Source organism: Botrytis deweyae, assembly GCF_014898535.1.
Source record: "Botrytis deweyae strain B1 chromosome Unknown BDEW_039, whole genome shotgun sequence".
NCBI classification, from domain to species: Eukaryota; Fungi; Ascomycota; class Leotiomycetes; order Helotiales; family Sclerotiniaceae; genus Botrytis; species Botrytis deweyae.
In genome coordinates this window covers 10,553-29,515 of record NW_024066246.1, presented here as the reverse complement: position 1 = coordinate 29,515, position 18,963 = coordinate 10,553, and the positions used below count along the sequence as shown (strand labels likewise).

Genomic DNA, 18,963 nt, shown 5'->3' with positions numbered 1-18,963 from the left:
GGCAACTGCAGAACACTTTCAAAGACGAATTACTTCACAAAGATACACCGAAACAAAGCACAAAAACCATGGCAGGTCAGACACCTCCTTTCAACGAAATGGAGGAAACTTTCAAGAAAGTACCTTTCAAAGACTTCATGTCTTCACAAGAAAGTACTGAGATGCTTCAAAAACATCATCCTCAGTCAATATCCTATCCTACCTTAACTCGAAGCAACAACCTTCAAGACAAAGACCCCCAAAAGATTGATTCACTGACATCACAGGTCTCTGACCTTCATAAGGAATATGTTACCCTCGTGAAGACCTACAGATCTCGTTTAGCCACTTCCAACATGATGCAAGTCAACCAACAAGCTCTTGAGATCATTGAGCGCCCTCGTACCCCTTCTCTATCATCCGAGAAACCCCTCGAAAAGATGCTTGGCCTTCCACAACCTTTCATCAATGTCAACAAACTTCACAATCTTGATTCGTCCTCAAACTTCCAGGAAGAAAAGGTTCAAGAGCAAGCCAGGGCCTCGTTAATGCTCGCTCCAGGGAAAATACCACAAGACTCTAACAACTACAAGAAAGCCTGCATTGCCCATCTTCCAAGCAAGATCGACCTTGAAAGTGGGTATCACATTTACATGAAGCCAGAAGCTTCCAATGATACATCCAGCTCTGCCATCCTTGATCACCGGCAAAAGATTCTTCGGGACGTCCAGAAATACCATCCCGTCATTTCAACTGGTGGTTATTACTCCGTTACATTGAACAAAGAACTTCTCGATGTCAACACTACTTCACTCAATCAACCTGAACAGCAGGTCCCACAATATGAGCAAGAACACTCAGATATGATTTTTCTTCAGAGTGCATGGTCGAGAGCGACTGAAGCTCTTCATGCCGGAGAAGTTTGGAAAGGTATGGACAGTGAGCAAAAGGCTGCTTTCGACAAAGCCATTATATATCGTGCTCAGCATAAAGAGTTAGATTCCAGCAGCTTACGACTTCAAATCGACAAATTTACAGCTCATATATTATTTGTTATCGAGGTGTTGCAAAATATTGGTTATTCGACGACCATGGTAGACTTGAAGATTATTCCAAGGTTGGCACAAACTTTCGACACTCTATCACATCAGAAATGCAATATGGTGATGGCAAGCCAGCGTAACCATAATAAGTACGACCTTTTTGGTATCCGAGAGTGTGAGACGGTGCGAGGAGCCTCCGAGAACGTCAGATCCATTCAATGCACTCAACCAGATATCTCTAATTATCGCAAAGAATATCCTTCACGGAAGGACTTTACGGTCCGAGTCACACAACAGCCGATGAAGCATTGCTGCTCTGATTTCGCACCCAAAACTTCACAAAAACTTCATGAAAAACAAGCTACATTCAATGGTGAGGATTGCAGCTCAGATTTGCTTTCTGGTGAGCATATGCAGATCAACGCACACTCGGCAGTCGCGGTCAATTCCAATAATATCATCAATTGTGGAAATAACGGCACAACACCGCAAATGCGTGTCGAAAATGAAGAGATAATTGATGGAAGCCTATACCCCAATAACAATATTAGAGGTCCAACCTGGAAGATCGAAAATGTCCCACAACCCAAGCTCGACACTCTCTGGTGGCGCCAGCCTCAGTCCAATGCATATCAGTCTCGGGTTCTTCGCACGGGTCAAGTTTCTGGCGTAAAAACCGATAAAGTTTCTGAATTCGATACAGAAAACAATTTTCCAGCAGATAAGAGAATTTTGGAGAAGGATCCAAGCATTTCGAAGTTGGAGACTGATGACGGAAAACAACTGGTCACTGAAAACTTCCCTGTCGAAAAACTCACCTTGTTGGAAATGGCCATTAAAAATCCTTTGCCTTGTTGGAATCATCCAGTATCTGTAAATGGACAACTATATCAACGCGTCAACTTACCCACTATGTTTAAGTACTTCAATCATCTCGGATTTTCGGATGAAAATTTGCTTGGCCAAATGACCAAGAGTCTTGAGCAGATGTCTATTCCAATCCCTTTTCCTGTATTGGCTGGGGCACCAAAGTGGTTATATGATTATTGTATCCTCAATGGACAGGTCTGCCATCCATTGACTCATGCACCGGCTAGAAGCCTCCTTCCACTTGTATCAAGGCGTTTAACTCACGACGCTCGGTTGCCCGTGGTTCCAATCAATAGTTACAAGCCTTTTGAAAGTGATCGTCGGTCAACCGCGTCCATTCCACAGGAAATGAAAATGAGATCGACATCTTTTGTCAAAGAGCAAATGTCTTCAAGCTCCTTAGCCCTGGGATTTGAGCCATTCCAATATCCTCACGCCCCTTTAGTAGCATCGACACCCTTAAGCCCTGAAGGTCAAGGCATGATGATTGAAGCTTGGAAAAAGGCGCAGGCATCAAAGTTCTTTCTTAAAGGAAGAGACGAATTAGAAGAGGAGAAAAAATTCGAATGTGATAGGGCGGGAGTTTCACTTACACAAGATAGCATAGCCAATGCTGCTAGTCATGATTTTTCGTTTCTAGTTATCTTTCAAGAGAAGCTCGATGCTCTTAAGATTATCGATCAGAATTGTCAAGAAGAAATAGCTCCACTTATTCATGGCAAAAATATTGATCTCAACGGTGGCGATGCGATTTCCCAAGAAGCTTCAAGAGCTTCCGAAAGAAAGTGGTATTTGGAACGCAAAGCTTATCTTGAGACCCTCCGCGAGACGCGACTGTCACGACGTAACTATGAGCAGGATAGGCTCAATGAAATCCGCCAAAATAAGGAGCTTCATGCAAGACGCAACGATGCGACATGCTTAGATCGCAGAGAGTTCAAGGACTACAGAGACTTGACTTCCCCAGACGCGGAAGAATTTCAAGCTTCTATTGCCGATGCTTACTGCGTTTATCTTGCCGCAAGAACGGCCAAATATGCTGCCTGTACGAAATTAGAAACAGCAGTTGCCGAGAGAAAAGCTCTTTGGATGGAAAACATTCACAGAATGGATAATCCGAGATTCAAAAAAGAGAGTTCCGACGCAGATAAGAAATTTCTCGAGTGCCAGATGGAATACAACCGAAGAAGTGGTACCTTTAGTGCAATCAAGCACTCTAGTCAACAGAAATACAAAAATAGGGAAGCTTTTGAGAAGAGAATGGAACTTCTAACTCGTGCTTGCGGCGATCATATTACTAATTCGGTTTCCGCTACGTTTGCAGCAGACCACGACTCGGTTCGTGTCACTCTTGCACGTCTCAAAGCTTACTATACCGCACGAAGTGCCAAATCCGATCTTCAGCCACTTCGTACGATAGATGACGCCTGGACTGATGGTCACTATGGTTTTCTCAAACAACCAATGCATGATCAGAAACAGCGAAACAACTCTATTTCGTCCAATGATCATATCACTGTCGAGGAACATGCTCGAGGCCTTAGAGATGGTTACGATCAATCAGCATTCCAACCTTCAATTCCCCGTTCAGTTAAAGTTCCCGCACATCATGATCCAAGAACATTAAAGGCCAATATTCCTTCAAAGCTACCAGCAGTCACAGGCCAGTACTCCAACCCAGGTTCTCGAAACTTTTACTCGGTCAAGAGCACAGATCGCGCTGAGTATATGACCATGTTCAAAGAATGGAAGCCTAAGCCAGACCATTCCGAAATCATGCAAGCTATGATCCAGGGTCGAGCAGCTAGAGGACGTCATTTAGCTGGTCAACAGCCTAAGAAATTTGATCATGCTACGTTTCAGCATCTGAAGAAGTGGGGTTATTCGAGACCAGATAATTCTATAAACACAGCTGATTCTTCGGCTTCGGCAAAATCTGCGCTTGATCTTTTATCTGTTAATGGACAAGGTCAGTATGATGCGGAGCTTGTAGAAAAGAATGTCGCTGTGCTCAAAAACGGAAATGACATGCTTACAGAGGCAAGCAAAGCTGCTGATACCCTTGCCACTACCATCAATAAGCATACTGTCATGGCTGAAAAGATGGACACTGATGTCATCGGCATCACCAAGAACCTCGCCGATCTCGATGTTGCCACTGTCAATCAACCAATGACTATCGCTGATAGAGCCGTTGTCGAAGCCAGCAAGAGTGATGATCCCACTACCGCTCAGCAAGCAGTCAACAACGAGGTCAATCCCATCAGTGAAACTACTGGCAATGCTGAGATGAACAGCATCGCAAATCTCTCTCTCAATGAACTTTTCATTTCTGACACTGAAAGATCTGAGATCGTTACCAAAGACATGATGCAAAAGTCACTCGTATTAGATTTCCCCTTGTCACCCCCTTCTACTACAGTACCCGTATCTAGCCCTACGCAGGAAGTCGATCTTGAAGATGATAGCGATTTTCAATCTGATGCATCTTGGGTCATGGCTAGTGATGATGATCATGATGATGTTACGGAGGCTAGTGGACCTGAAGAGATTGAGAGTGTTGAAGAAAGCGAAGACGTTGAGGAATGGGAGATGCTTTAGACCTAGCATTTCTGGTATGATGTTGCGTGGTCTATGAATGGATAGGGGGGTGGAAAGGGAGGTGATTTTATTTCATACTCTCTTGCAGATCTGGCGAGGGGGTCACGGGTATAGATAAATTGATAAAAACATGGACGGATGGAGATAGGAATACTACGTGGGAGTGAAAGCTATTCAAAAATCTAGGAGTTTACAAATAAAAACTGGTAGTGATCTACAAGGCCGCAGGGAGGCACAGCACAAGGAGATGATTTTCTCTTCTTTTGATTTCTTTTCTCCTCTTTCCTTCTAACGACCGAGATTCTATGATCGCTATGAGATCCCCTTACACTGTAAGGTCATGAGCGATGAATGGAGTAATAAACAGAAAAGTCGCTGGCAGACCATGTCTTTGGAAAGAGGGAAACTTAGGAAGTCGGTGATATATTAATATAGCAATAAATAACCGTTTTCATGATCTTGAATATCTCTTGATGTGCGTAAGTGATGTATGTACATATGGAAGTGAAAATGCGGAGAGTGATTTGAATGTTTGCATCATGTAGACAGGTAATAACATTTCTGTAAGATCTTACAATTCGGCAATCAATTAAATGACACTTGAAAAAATCTCTCAAATTGACTACGCAAGAGCGCAGAAGAGACACTTTTCTCATTATACCACTAATCCACATGTTTCTTTTTTCAGAGTAACTAAAAATGACACGCTAGTCATGCTCAATAGCATTTGACCACAATTCTCAAGAGCTAATTACTTACATAGTCCATCCTCCATGCAATTTTATCCATGCCTATTTCTATTTCTATTCCAATTCCAACCACCCAATTATCACAAATACACCTGCCACACCATCGCTTGTGGGATTTCTCCATCGGACTGGACCCAATTTTGCATCCCAAGATGAAATCAGCAAAGTTCCACTATCCCGAAACTCTAAGCCCAAATTGTTAAATCCAACCATCGATATATAAAAATTTCTAGAAATAGGTATGAATAGCAAGCAAACTCACAAAACCCATCATGAGAACCAACTAATTCTTCATAAAATCCAATACCCTACCAAATCCCGCAGACGAAGATACTTGAATTGCGAAATATGGGGGCTTCTCTTTGATTTTCGGATCGCCGCCAATTGGCTGAGACGGAGGCAATTTGATAGCACAATGTGTGAACTCCTCCTGTGTGATTTCAGTTCGTTGAGCAGACAAGTTCCCACTCAAGATTTTTTCTGGCGCTAAAATTACCGCTCGCTTCTGGGAAAGAGATTCATATTGCATCTCTGGCAGAGAATAAAAAAACTTTGGTGGATTTGCAATGTGATTTATAGGCGAACCAATAGATGCATTGGCCACCGCGTGTATAAAGTTCTTTACACCAGATGCGCTGATATCCGAATACGAACCATCCGGATAATTTTGAACAATGAGAAAATTGTATTTCAAAAGAAGATCGATATGTTGTTCATAGCCATGCGGAAGAGATCTGAGCTGCCCAGATAACTTCGTGCCGTCCGGACACGTATATCTCCAAGGGATACTGTCGGCGTCTACCTTTGACTGCTCAAGTTTTGCAAGCATAAGGATTTTGCCGATTCTCTGCTCTGCCATTCGATGATTGTATTCGTAGGCAACAAATGCTTTATGACTCCAGGATACTTGCTTCAAATCTTTTTCCACATGAAAGAGCCATGCGTCGGTTTGCAGTTTACGGGTCGTCCTATCTATAAAGTCAAGAGCAGCAGATACGTATGTGACTGTTCGTTCCACGTCTGAGCCTACAGTATATTGTTTATATACTATAGAATGCACCGCCGAAGGGGGTAGGCCTGCGAAAATCAATCCGTATGGAAAGAATGTGTCATCAACGTCACTGTTTTGCTTTCGAAGTTGGTGGAGCCTGAGTAACTCTTCTCTTCGGCACGCGTCCTCGAACCATCTATCACTAAAAGGACAATCCATAATTGGTTAAGAGAATAAATTGGTATCGTATAACTATGTGTAATGCATGAAGATTTGAGATTGAGGAAGAGCATTTGACAAGATGATTTCATCGTGAAGAGCAACACTTTTGAAGCAAGCGCGAAAGAGGATTGCAATAAATGGAAAGAGCTATCAATCTCGAGGGAGTTAGAGACCGACAACAGCATCTATAGAGGTCGCATTCTTATGTACGTAATTACATCATTAATAGTATTCAGAAAATTGACCTCAATTACACTTTCGATTGCTTGATTGAGTCGGTCGATATGCAATACCACACTATTACACTCCGACCACTTTGCGTTGATTGGAAATAGTATTAATAAGAAGCCGCAGAGAGCGTAGAATAATAGAATGAATACAAACGAATACAAACTATCTGCTTCAAGAATCATCACAGCAGGTCAAGTTAAGAATGTCAAAAATTATTGAAGAAAAATGTCACGGAACCCACATCAACTTATAAAGCTTGCTTCACGAGCATCAAAATCGCCCACCTCCTCCACACGGAATACAAACGAGAATATCAGAAGAACACACAAATACACCCAAGACTGATAAAATATCAGGAGAACTTGCATTTTACTATTGATCGTTTCTCAAGTAGTGAAAGCGGTACAGAAATCACAAGAAAAATCTCAATCTCCTACAAAACCTACAGAAATATTTGCAGTTGGCGAAATCGCTATGAGGGTACATATCGAAGTCTACATGTGACGAAATTAGACAGATCATCTACAACATTGGCTACTGTATTTCCGCTATAGTTGTTTGAACTTTATGCGCATCATAGTGATGAATCCTTGTACCACCAAAAGTGAATCAAGACGGCATAGGGTGAGATGCAATTCGTCCGACTTGGCGAATGCGAGCAAATGGAGAACGACCAGACCATTAATCTCTGAAAAACCATTTGACGAGAGTGAAAAAAAGGTGAATGTTGAAGTGGTAAGTGAGATCGTTAGCACACTTGCAGTCACTTTTCAGCCAGATCGCTCAGTCAGTGCTTGAAGGAAAAGGCAGTGGTACAAATTTATACATTGTCAGCTCATAATAAAGTAAACTTTTCGAATAGACAAGTGATAATATCGAACTGAATCTCTCTTTTCTTGTATATAGCGTGTCTATGATACAAGATTCTAGCACGGTATTCGATATGCGGGTGGAGGGGAAGAATATGATGCAAATTGGTTGATAATAAGATAATAACAAAAAAAGAACCTCGCAGAATTCGACTGACTGGAAAACTTGCAAATATTCTAGTTGCTATTAAGTGAATCAAAAGTAGATTGGTCATGAAATACAACTAATTTCAATTTTAGCTGGTGTATAATGAGTGGGTCCCTCGGCTAAAGACATTTGAGTGCTATTTTATCGGTCATGAGTATCGAAGCTGGATATTAGAGTAATGCATCTTGCCATATAGGAAAGTCCTTTCATCTTAAAAGGATCTATTCTTTCAAAAGAGGCCAAACAAATCTCTAGTACGTACCACATCTTCAGTAGGATGCAGTTTGAAGAGGGTATTACTTTAAAAGACCAACAATTCTTTAAAGTAAATAACTCTTCACAGACATCTCTTTCCTTCTCAATTCAACCATCACACACACACATATACAAGCTCTGCATCAACAACTAGCAAAAACATTCTGACAAAACTCAGTTCGAAAAGATGATTGAGAACTTTCAAATTTATTGTGTCCTTGCTTTGGGCATCGTCATATTCTGTGTTAATGCACTCTTACCCAGAAAAGCCGAGAAAAACTCCATGGAGCCAGTTCGCATCCCCTCAACTATACCATTCATTGGTCATTTTATTGGTCTCTTCCTGCACAGAAATGAATACTACAATACTTTGAGGTAAGCCATACTCCCCGATTGTATCTTTAGATTGGGCTCAGGTACTAACAAGTTTTTTCTTTGCATTCAACAGTCAAAAATGGGATTTTCCAATCTTCACTATCGGAATGCTCCATAAGGACATCCATATCGTCACTTCAGCCGACTTTATTCCATCTCTTCATCGTCAATACAAAGCAATTTCGCTATGGGAGTTGGAAGCGCAATTCACAGTGAAACTGGCTGGCCTGACTAAAGCTGCAGCAGACAGGATGCACACTAATATGTCCTCAGAAGAGAATCCAAGTCTGATGCTTCAAGGAATCAAGGTGATCCAGAGTACACTCGCTTCCACAGAATCAATAAAAAAAATGCTTCGTATTGGAACACAAGTTACGAAGGATCAACTAGATAATTGGGCAAATCCAGCTGAAAATAATCAAAACAAGAAGGTCAACTTATTAGAATGGTTGCAACACGAATTGACCCTTGTTATTACAGACAGTTTGTATGGAGACAAGAATCCTTTCCGGGATCCAGAGGTCGAAGCAGGATTTTGGTAAGTCAACATCACGCAACATCCTCAGCAAAACTCGAGTACTGACAGAAATAGGGCTTTCTCTGACGGTTCATTGAAACTTCTATTACCCGAGTTCCTGACGAAGTTCATCGCTACTGAAGCTGTACATGGTCGGGCTGCAGTTGTAAAGGGATTCCAAGACTACTTCTCGAGCGACGGACAAACTGGAGGCTCAGATCTCATGAAGAATAGATTTGAACTGTTAGTCGACCATACGGATAGTCGTCACAGCGACCTGGCGAAAAATGAAAATCTGATCAATGTCGCATCCTTATCCAACACAGTTCCTTCGGCGTTTTGGGTTATTTATCATTTATTTTCTGATGCCAATCTTCTCGAGCAGGTCCGGACCCAAGTAGGAGAACTGACAACATCAGAAGTTTCGGCCGAAGGAAAGACAATCCGTACGATCAACCTACAGAAGCTGATTCAACTACCAATCCTCTCCTCGTTGATTTTGGAAACTCTGAGGTTCCGATCAACTGGTACTGGACCTCGCCTCGTTATGGAAGACACCTTTGTCGGTAAAGATCAACAATACCTACTCAAGAAAGATTCCCTGGTAATCATCGCAAACAATAGACTACACTTTGACAAGCGTGCATGGGGAGAGACGGCAGATTCCTTTCGTTTTGATCGATTCTACGGCAAAACTCCTGCAAACGCATTCCGTGTCTTTGGAGGAGGAGCGAATAGGTGTCCAGGTCAGGGAATTGTGACAAATATCATTGCCGCTTTCGCAGGAATGTTTGCGATGAGATTTGATATTATTCCGGATGGAAATGATTGGACTGACCCGGGCCAAGATCTCGAAAACATGTCTACCCAGTCAGGTCCGCCCAAGAAGGAGTTTATGGTTAATATAGTACCCAGGGAGAGTGCGAAGGATGTGGTATGGAGCTTCGAAATGTAGTTACTTTCATCTTTTGAAAGGGAGGAAGTGGCATACAAATTGATAGTATTTACGGGATCCTGGAACTCATGTTCGATACTCTAAGTAGCAGATTTCGAAATTCATCATAGAATGGATATAAATCAAGATTCATATACATGTCTGAAGTGGTTGAGATGAGTTCTTGTGTGTACCTAATAGTATTTACGTTCGAGAAAGATATGCAGATGGATTACCTAATACATTCGAGGCGGTGAGATCTGCTGTAAATATTGCCGCATGCCAAAGATATCTACAGGTACACAGAGATAGCTTTGTGACCTGGACATTTTTTGACATTCGACAATCCAAACTACAATCATTATGAATAATCAACAGTTCCGTAAACTCGTGCTAGATACGCCTGCGAGACAAGCTGGAACGGGAGACAAAAGTTCAAGCATTGGCGCAACTCCCAGACGAGATGGCGCAACACCATCTGCCCTTGGTTCTCGAATGCGAAGTTCAATACCCATGACACCGTAAGGCTCGAACACTCCATTTGCGTGAAGCCACACAGTGAGTACTAATGAACATACTAGCCGCTCAGTGGGTGGTGTTGATTTCGCACGTCAAGTCGCTGAACAACGAGCTCTAAATAATCCTTCGCAACCAAAGAAGTTTCGCTCAGTCGCCGCACCTAAAGGTTCGAAACTCGCAGCCGGCTATACTGATCGCACAAAACAGCGCATTGATGAGGATGAAGATGATAAAGCCTCCAGAGTTAAGGCGCTGGAGGAGATGATGAAATTACAACAGATTGACGAGTCTACATTTTTAAAATTGAGAGACGAGATATTAGGTGGTGATGTTCAAAGTACGCATTTAGTAAAAGGGCTGGATTATAAGTTGTTGGAGCGGGTTAGGAGGGGTGAAGATGTTTTGAGCGAAAATAAGGAAGACAACGATGATGCTGAAGAGCCAGATAATTTGGACGACGAATTTGAGAGGTTGGAGGAAAAAGATGTGGTTGCTGTTGAGAAGGAGAAGAGTAAAAAGAAGGGAGAAATGGCACCGCCAAGTTTGATTCCGGGAAAGAAAAGGACTAGGGATCAGATTCTGGCAGAGATGAAAGCGGCGAGGCAAGCGGCAAAGGAGGCAGCTCAGCCGTCTTTAGGAGCAAGATTCAAAAAAGTTGGAGCTCCAAAATCTACAAGCAGGATTGAAATGGACGGAAAAGGGCGGGAGGTTCTCATTATTGTTGATGAGAATGGAAACGAGAAGAGGAAAGTTAGGAAACTACAGGTTGAATCGGAAGCGGAGAAAGGGCATGGTCTACTAATGCCTGATAAGGATGCAATACCATTAGGCATGGAAGTTCCAGAAATACCAAAAGAACCAGAACCAGAAGAAGAAGATATCGATATATTTGACGATGCAGGAGATGATTATGATCCATTAGCTGGGCTTGAAGACGAAGATTCGGAATCAGATGCAGAAGCTGAAGACGGAGAAGTTACGGAAGATAGCCAACGAAAGAAGCCCAAGACTCAAGATTCGCCGCAAGAGCCAGCTGTATCTGGAAGTATGGCACCACCCCCACGACCTAACAAACCTAGAAACTATTTTGGCGAATCCGAACCTGAAACAACAGACAATGAGATCAAGCCAAAAGCTTTCAGTGATCCAACTATTCTCGCCGCCCTCAAGAAAGCCTCAACACTTAACCCTATATCCAAGGTTCCAGAAACTGCAGAAGAGGCCGCAAAGGAAGCGCGGCGGAAAAAGATGCTCCAACAGGATGATCGTGATATGGAGGATATGGATATGGGATTCGGCAGTAGTCGATTTGAGGACGAAGCTGATTTTGACGAGACGAAAGTCAAGCTATCAGCGTGGGGCCAAGGAGATGACGATGAAGACGAGAAAGGGGAAGGTAAAAGCAAGAGGAAAAGAGGATCGAAGAAGAGGAAGGGGGATGCAAATAGTGCTGCGGACGTCATGAAGATCGTCGAGAGTAGAAAGGCTGGACCATAGTCATTACACAGAAAGCAGATAGATACCCTTATTTTCTCTCTCACCCAGCCATGATATGTAATTCTAATACTATAATACGCCGTGAAATCCTACCAGGCTGTCCATGGGAGGCCTACCTAGGCACCATACAAATAAATCGAGATAATGTCTTATCACGTGCCTTCGCGAGACGCGCTTTGCTAATCTATATTTCCTTGACGCGCTTGGACATCTTCAGCCCGTGAGCTTTGAGAACTAAAAACAACCACTTCACTCGCAAGCAACGATGCCTCCTCGAAGATCTGGTCGAAATGCTAATGCTAAAATTGCAGATGTTCCAGGAACTGAATCCTCGTCTGCTGCAACGAAGAAGGATGGAAAAGATATAAAAACTGAGAATACCGAGGTTCCAAAGTCAGCTGCGAATAGTATCCGAAGCAAAGCGAAAGAAGATAGTGGCAGTTCAGAAGACGCAGACGAAAACGAAGTCGAAAAAAAAGTCAATGATCTCCCGAAAACAGCTAAGACTGTTAATGTGAAGAAGGAGGCTGTAGTGGTCACAAAAAACAAAGCTCCCGTGAAACGCAAACTCAAGGAAGAGGAGGACGAAGACGAAGAGAACAAGGAAGAGAAGAAGGTTACGAAGAAGAGAAAAACAAAAGAAGAAAAAGAAGCAGAAGCTATGCCATTGGCAGAACGTACATTGGTTTCGACTTTGAAAAAGGCTGTGCATATCGGCGCGCATGTTAGTGGTGCAGGAGGCAAGTGTATCTCCTCATGGCGCGAAGATCTTCTCTAACATATTCCTCGCAGGCGTCCAAAATTCAGTCAATAACTCTTCACGTATCGGTGGCAATGCATTTGCTTTATTTCTCAAATCTCAACGGAAATGGGTCAATCCTCCTTTAGCTTCTGAAGCTCGCGATCAATTCAAGGCTTTATGCGAAGAACAAAAATACGATGCCTCGAAATTCGTTCTCCCACATTGTTCATATCTAGTTAATCTAGCGCAACCAGATGAAGAGAAAGCCAAGCAAGCATACGATTGTTTTCTGGACGATCTGAAAAGGTGTGAAGAGTTAGGTATCAAACTTTACAACTTTCATCCGGGAAGTACAGGCGACAACCCAAGACCGGAAGCAATCGGGCGCATCGCAGCTCAATTGAATAAAGCTCACAAATCAACGAAGACGGTAATCACACTGTTGGAGAATATGGCAGGAGCTGGAAATGTAATTGGTTCTACATGGGAAGACCTTCGGGACATTATTGCTCTTATTGATGATAAATCCCGAGTTGGTGTTTGTCTAGATACATGTCATACATTTGCTGCAGGATATGATCTGAGATCACCCGAAGCTTTCAAGAAAACTATGGATGGGTTCGACAAGATTGTTGGATTACCATATCTAAAAGCTTTGCATCTCAATGACAGCAAGTCACCGTTAGCATCAAACCGAGATTTACACGCCAACATCGGTACTGGATTTCTTGGCCTTCGAGCATTCCACAATGTCGTAAACTTTGAAGCCTTTCAAAATATGCCTATGGTTCTCGAAACACCAACTGAGAAGAAAGACGCAAAGGGAAAGACTGTCGAGGATCCATCTACGCGGGCTAAGGAAATTAAGTTACTCGAGGGACTACTCGAAAGAGATCCTGAAAGCAAGGAGTTCAAGGAGGAAGAGCAACGCTTACAGGATTTAGGAGCAGATGAACGACAGAAGTTTCAGGGTCAAGCCGATAAGAAAAAGCAAGAAGTTCTCAAAAAGGGACAAAAGACTCTTGATTCAATGTTCAAGAAGAAATCAGCAAAACAGGGCAAGAAAGGCGCAAAGGAGAGTGATGGTGAGGAATCTGAAGATGGTGGTTGTTCACATTGAGCTATCCACGTATCGCAGAGCTTCAGGTCTGGATAAGAGACTGACTACGTAGCGTCTTTTTTCCAATATAGTAGTAGTATGTTAATATAGGTAATCAACGAAAGTTCTGCACTGTCCCCCCCCCTCCTCCTCCAGGAGATTTTGTTAGTCTTTCTATCTCGCGTGAAACATGAGTTCAATGACTATTGACCACATCATGCGGTCCGATTTTTTTTCATTTCTAGTATCCCACATTTGACAAGGTGGAAAGTTCCCCTTTACACCGAATGATCACATTGTCTATGACCCTTTCACGTATAGGACGAAAAGGACGTTTTCTGTGCAATTTTGATTGGTTATTGCGGTTACTACAAGGAGAAACGGCATATAAATATGTTGAACACATTACAATTGAGAAGTCGTGACGTGATTGATCAACGGAAGTTCCGTGAAGTAGCGATATTTGGGGTTAGCATGAGGCTATGGACGAAATTTCCACAAATACCATAGTTTTTCGAGGATTATACTCGAGCCAGCTAGCATCACATTGATGAGACATTTCAATAGATTCATATCTACTCACTCTACTCGGTCATTCTATTGAAAAAGCCACCTCATGATCTTCAATAGCCATCTTTTAGTACAGTGAAACAATACGATTGAGCAAACATATGCAACCTCGCTAAGCTTTTCGTCAGTCAGCCTCGATGTCCAGGTGTTTTGGTCCTACACAAACAATTTTGTAAGCATTTGCCAAATTTTGACTTCCATAATTCAATCCAATCGGCCCGTTAGTATATACATGGATAAACATATATACGAAAACCCTGCAGAATTGGCTAATAACCACTAATCGTGCCGGCATCTGTGTGTTACATTTACATTTTTGCATTACGATAACGAGCAAACATTTATTATAAACAAGAGTCGTGAATCTTCATTTTTCACCCAAGAATCCTCCTCAGAACATTTCTATATGCTTGATTTCTGCCTTGGTCTCTTTTGCCCGGGCCCCGGAAGAAGACAAAAAAGAGAAAGATATATCAATCCCGCATCGCTCGCTTTATCAAGACCTCGTCGTCGATATCCCCTTCCAACACCTGTCTATCCTCTTCCTGCACCTACACTTCCTCCTCCGGAACAGAACTACGAACAACTTCGTCCCATCAGTCCCATATACTATCCAGAGCTGCAGTGGGAACTTGAACCCGAGCCTGAACTTCTTCACCCTCAGGTGTTTCAACGAGTTCCTTTTGACCCGGACTTGAGACGTAGATTAGAGCCTGCAACTCAGCAAATTCATTTTGTGGAGCCAGAGCCGGAAGTGTATTTACCTCTTCCTCGTCCCAGATCACCGCCAAGACAACACATACATTTTGTCCAACAGCTTCCACCACCATACATTCCTTTGCCTCCACCTCCTCCTACGATTCACAATATTCACGTATTACCTCCTCCTGCCATTCTTCTTCCACCGAGGAAACCTTCTCCACCACAAACCCATATCCACCTTCTTGGTCCTGCTCCTCCTCCTCAAATTAATACACCACCAGCTCAAACACTCGCTCTGGTTCCGCTCCCAAAAGCTAAAAGGAAAATGAATTTTCCCAACCATCCTCATCAACATCCCCATCCTCACCATCACCTCAATCACAATCACAATCACAACCACAACCATCGACACCGCTCTCCTTCTTCCTCCCCTTCTCGTTCTCCTTCCCCACTCTCCCATGCACACCACCCCCCTCATAATCACGCCAACAATCAACAAAATAACCCAAACAATCTGAATAACATCCCTCTAGCGGATCTCATTCGCGATGTTTTACATCGCTATTTGCAAATAAATTTGCCACCTGGAACAGCGATTAGTATAGCGAGATTAATGTCTAACAGTCGAAATCCTAATCCTAATTTGAGCGTTCAAGCGAACGCTGGAACTAGTAGAAATCGCTCGCGAAGTCGGTCACAAAGTAGGGGTCATGGGAGAGGAAGAAGAGGCGGAAATAATAACAACGGGAATGGAGCAGCGAATGGGAATGCAGTTGGTAGTGGCAGAAAGGGAAACGGAGGAACTAGACAAGCAATTATGAGTTCGGACTCGAGTTCGGATTCGAGTGATTCACCAACACAGAAGAGCAAAACTGCCTTGTTAGAAGAGATTAGACGGTTTGTATCCCTGTTTTGGTTTTCTTTTCTTCTTCTTCCTTGTCTTACTTTGAGTTTCTTGGAAACTAACTTATGATTCTCAGAGTCAATATGTGCGCCCAGGTTGCAAATGGTATCATCAGACCATCTATGCTCAACGCTGAGGTTCACCCTAAACTAGACGCTAAAGGGAAACATCCGAAATATTTTCAACGTCCTTTGAAAGTTAAGGACTTTTTGGCTATGGATAGTTTGTTTCCTCGTTTCCTTGCCCCTTACACCACACTATCCCTCAGAATACCTGAAACTCTTTCATCCCATTTCACATACATACACCGAACCCCATCATCACAACCCCATCCCCACATCCCAAGAAAGAAAGAAACTAACTTCTCTCCCTTCCCATAGCAAAAACCCTAGACGCCCTCCTCACCACCTACGATCTCCCAGTAGGAACGAGTCACAGCTCTGCTGATACAACAATGCTTGCCATTTTCGTGTCTCATCTCCAAAAGACTAAATCCCATGGAACCAGGAATTCCCCCTGCGACTGCAGAGTCTGCACGCCCATTCGCGAAGAGCAAAAAGAGGAGAAGAGAAAAGTGCTTTTCGAATATCTCTGTGTGGGTGCTCTGCACGGTGGGTCGAGCGCTGGAAATTTGTTAGCTCAGGCTCCTGTTCAAGGTCATGGTCAAGCTCCAAACCAAGCACGAGCACAAGCACAATCAGCTCGAGCAGGAGGCGCATTACTAGCCGCGAATGCAGGAGGTGGAAGTAGACATGGAGGAGGTGGTGGTAATCATGCCGCAAACGCAAACGCGAACGCGAATGTAAACGCAGCAGGTTATCTCATTGTGCCGCAACCGGGCCATGCGATACAAGTGCAGAATGTGCAGGGAGCAGTGCCGAATCGGTTGAATAATAATAATATTGGGCTTGCGCAGCCGAGTCAGCATGCGGGTCATTCGCATCACCAGTCACAGCATTTGAGTGGTGGGAATGGGAATGGTGGAATATTGAGAACGCATACTTGAGGTTGAGATTCAAGATTTCAAACTTTTATTTATATTTTTTATTTTTTATTTTTATTCATTCTTGTTTTGCTATTTGAATGGTACATGTTTTCATACATATTATTTCCATAGATAGGAAGATAAAATAAATCATACATGATACACAAGAGCATGAAGATAGATTGATGAGAAGAGAAAAGTGCAAGATTAGGAAACGCCTTGAGGCTTATCATTATCTAGTTTCATGCCCAAGATGATTTTCACTTCGGGACAGTAGTTCATTATGTGGGAGACGTAGTCGGGTTTATCCCAGATCTGTTGGGTGGGGTTGGCGTTAGTTTCTCCGGTTGTTTCGGGTTTCGGGAGGGAACAAAATGGATAGATTGGAAAGGAAAGAACACGACGGGCAGTACAAATTTGAGCTTTTACCGTGAAATTGATGCAGAGGAAACAATACATATTTGCCAGCGGGATAAGAAGCGAGAAAAGAAATGATGAGATGACGAACCTGTTCATGGTGTACCCCCAACCATCCGATATGATAACCCAGCGGAGCTTCGTCCCAAACACTTTCCACACTAAAAGTCTTGCTCACTGCTGCATTTGCCATTTTACTCCCTTCCAGCTTGTTCAGTCCTGTACTCAGCCATAAATCTTCAAGTGCTCCATCTCCGGGTTTGCGTCTTTCTTTTTCTAGCAATCGTAATATGGATGATACGCGACGGAGGGAAAGTCCCCCGTTGCCACCATGGGTTGAGTATGTCGACCATGGCGCTCCGATGTAATCATACTCGAGGAAATCGTTCAGAGTAGTGGGTGCTTTGGTGCAAAATATAGAGTCGGGTTGAAAGACTAGGAGATGTTCGGCTGGGGAGAGGGATTTGTAAAGTTCGGGGTCGGTGAACATCTGAGATATGGATTCACGACTTGAGACATCCCAATGGGATGGGAGAGGAACGAGAGTAAGCTTATTTGAGGCTACTAGATCTCGCAAGTGGTGAAACCCAAGTAGATAATTGATGGAAGTGTTGCTTCCCATAAATTTAAAGGTCCACTCCTGTGGAATGACGCTTGTCATATGCGTGAGCTGAAGAGGTAGATGTGGTAGTGGACGAGTCTCCACCATGAATGCTAGTTTTGTGGGATCGAGGGTAGAGGTTGGTAAAGCGTATTCAGTTTTTGTGGAAACAGAAATTGATGTGCTGGTATGTGTCACCGTATGTTCTATAGTTTCGATTTGAACAATTGTAATAGGACCGGCGTCGAGAGGTTTAAGTTTTGGTTGGATTTCGCCATGGTTCAAACGATATGCGAATCTGAAAGAAAGGTTCAGACGTGAATCATGAGTTCATTGACCCAACTTGAAGATTGAATAGTGAAGAAGCTTGGAACGTACCCATAAACAAGGACAAGACTCAAGAATACACCAACTATCACCATTGATCGCATTCTACTCCCGAAACTCCATGATGCCAAACCCGTAGACATATTCAACACTTATCAGAATTCCAATTCCTCTACATATACTCCTTACCCACAAAACCAAATTGGAATCTCGAAAGGAAGGAAACGCTGCGATACAGCCAAAAGAGAAGAATACAAACGGAAGAAAGTTGACAGAAAAATAGCTACCCCATACTTTGACCTTATATGAACCCACATTACTTTTGATAGTTACTTTTAGAACCCCTAGTTACGCGGCTTCACGCTAGCGCAAGGAGTATTTGTGTGGGATGTGATCAATCCGATGATGAATCAGGATCCATATCAATAAGGCTAGATCCTCCCAAATTTACGAGGGGTTTCCAAGTAAGGCTTGAGACAAGAGATATTGATAATTCTTAATGTTAGAAAAGCAGGGTTTGCTTTTGCAATCTATCACTGCGTAGGTACCTACTGTTAGCAGTTGTCTACTCTCCGGTGACCACAATGCTAGTTGCCCCTATTCTATATGCATGAACTAATCAGCAACCGACAATATCTGAAGATATCAGCTGTCTGATGCAAACAATCATCTGATCTTCGTACTTTGGGCGAAGCTTGAAAGACCAAAGAGAAAGAATGTTTGGAAAGATCTGGCTCTCGTCGTAAACATGTGTGGGTCAAGGCGTACGTCTGCCAAAGCTTATTTTAGAAACCTTGATGATTTAAGCTTTTGATC

The 18,963-nt window shown here is 43.0% G+C and overlaps 7 protein-coding genes across 7 annotated transcripts; 5 read left to right on the top strand and 2 right to left on the bottom strand.

Moving 5' to 3' along the window:
• Positions 1–68: 68 nt before the first annotated feature.
• Positions 69–4,493, top strand: EAE98_010659 (uncharacterized protein; the record flags this gene model as incomplete). Its single annotated transcript, XM_038958280.1, has 1 exon — positions 69–4,493. The coding sequence occupies one exon, from the start codon at positions 69–71 to the stop codon at positions 4,491–4,493; it is 4,425 nt and encodes a 1,474-aa protein (XP_038805286.1).
• A 1,032-nt stretch (positions 4,494–5,525) lies between these two features.
• EAE98_010658 (uncharacterized protein) lies at positions 5,526–6,452 on the bottom strand (the record flags this gene model as incomplete). Its single annotated transcript, XM_038958279.1, has 1 exon — positions 5,526–6,452. One exon carries the CDS (start codon positions 6,450–6,452, stop codon positions 5,526–5,528), a length of 927 nt encoding a protein of 308 aa, XP_038805285.1.
• Positions 6,453–8,440: 1,988 nt separating this feature from the next.
• EAE98_010657 (uncharacterized protein) lies at positions 8,441–9,805 on the top strand (the record flags this gene model as incomplete). Its single annotated transcript, XM_038958278.1, has 2 exons — positions 8,441–8,871; positions 8,926–9,805. The coding sequence occupies 2 exons, from the start codon at positions 8,441–8,443 to the stop codon at positions 9,803–9,805; spliced, it is 1,311 nt and encodes a 436-aa protein (XP_038805284.1).
• Positions 9,806–10,147: 342 nt separating this feature from the next.
• On the top strand, positions 10,148–11,800 carry EAE98_010656 (uncharacterized protein; the record flags this gene model as incomplete). Its single annotated transcript, XM_038958277.1, has 2 exons — positions 10,148–10,305; positions 10,366–11,800. 2 exons carry the CDS (start codon positions 10,148–10,150, stop codon positions 11,798–11,800), a joined length of 1,593 nt encoding a protein of 530 aa, XP_038805283.1.
• Positions 11,801–12,065: 265 nt separating this feature from the next.
• Positions 12,066–13,662, top strand: EAE98_010655 (uncharacterized protein; the record flags this gene model as incomplete). Its single annotated transcript, XM_038958276.1, has 2 exons — positions 12,066–12,540; positions 12,593–13,662. 2 exons carry the CDS (start codon positions 12,066–12,068, stop codon positions 13,660–13,662), a joined length of 1,545 nt encoding a protein of 514 aa, XP_038805282.1.
• A 955-nt stretch (positions 13,663–14,617) lies between these two features.
• Positions 14,618–16,887, top strand: EAE98_010654 (uncharacterized protein; the record flags this gene model as incomplete). Its single annotated transcript, XM_038958275.1, has 3 exons — positions 14,618–15,810; positions 15,894–16,039; positions 16,198–16,887. 3 exons carry the CDS (start codon positions 14,618–14,620, stop codon positions 16,821–16,823), a joined length of 1,965 nt encoding a protein of 654 aa, XP_038805281.1. The 3' UTR covers positions 16,824–16,887.
• A 117-nt stretch (positions 16,888–17,004) lies between these two features.
• On the bottom strand, positions 17,005–18,388 carry EAE98_010653 (uncharacterized protein). The gene is made up of 3 exons (XM_038958274.1): positions 18,199–18,388; positions 17,311–18,118; positions 17,005–17,117 (listed from the first exon to the last, which is right to left on the bottom strand). The coding sequence occupies exons 1-3, from the start codon at positions 18,288–18,290 to the stop codon at positions 17,010–17,012; spliced, it is 1,008 nt and encodes a 335-aa protein (XP_038805280.1). The 5' UTR covers positions 18,291–18,388; the 3' UTR covers positions 17,005–17,009.
• Positions 18,389–18,963: the final 575 nt, after the last annotated feature.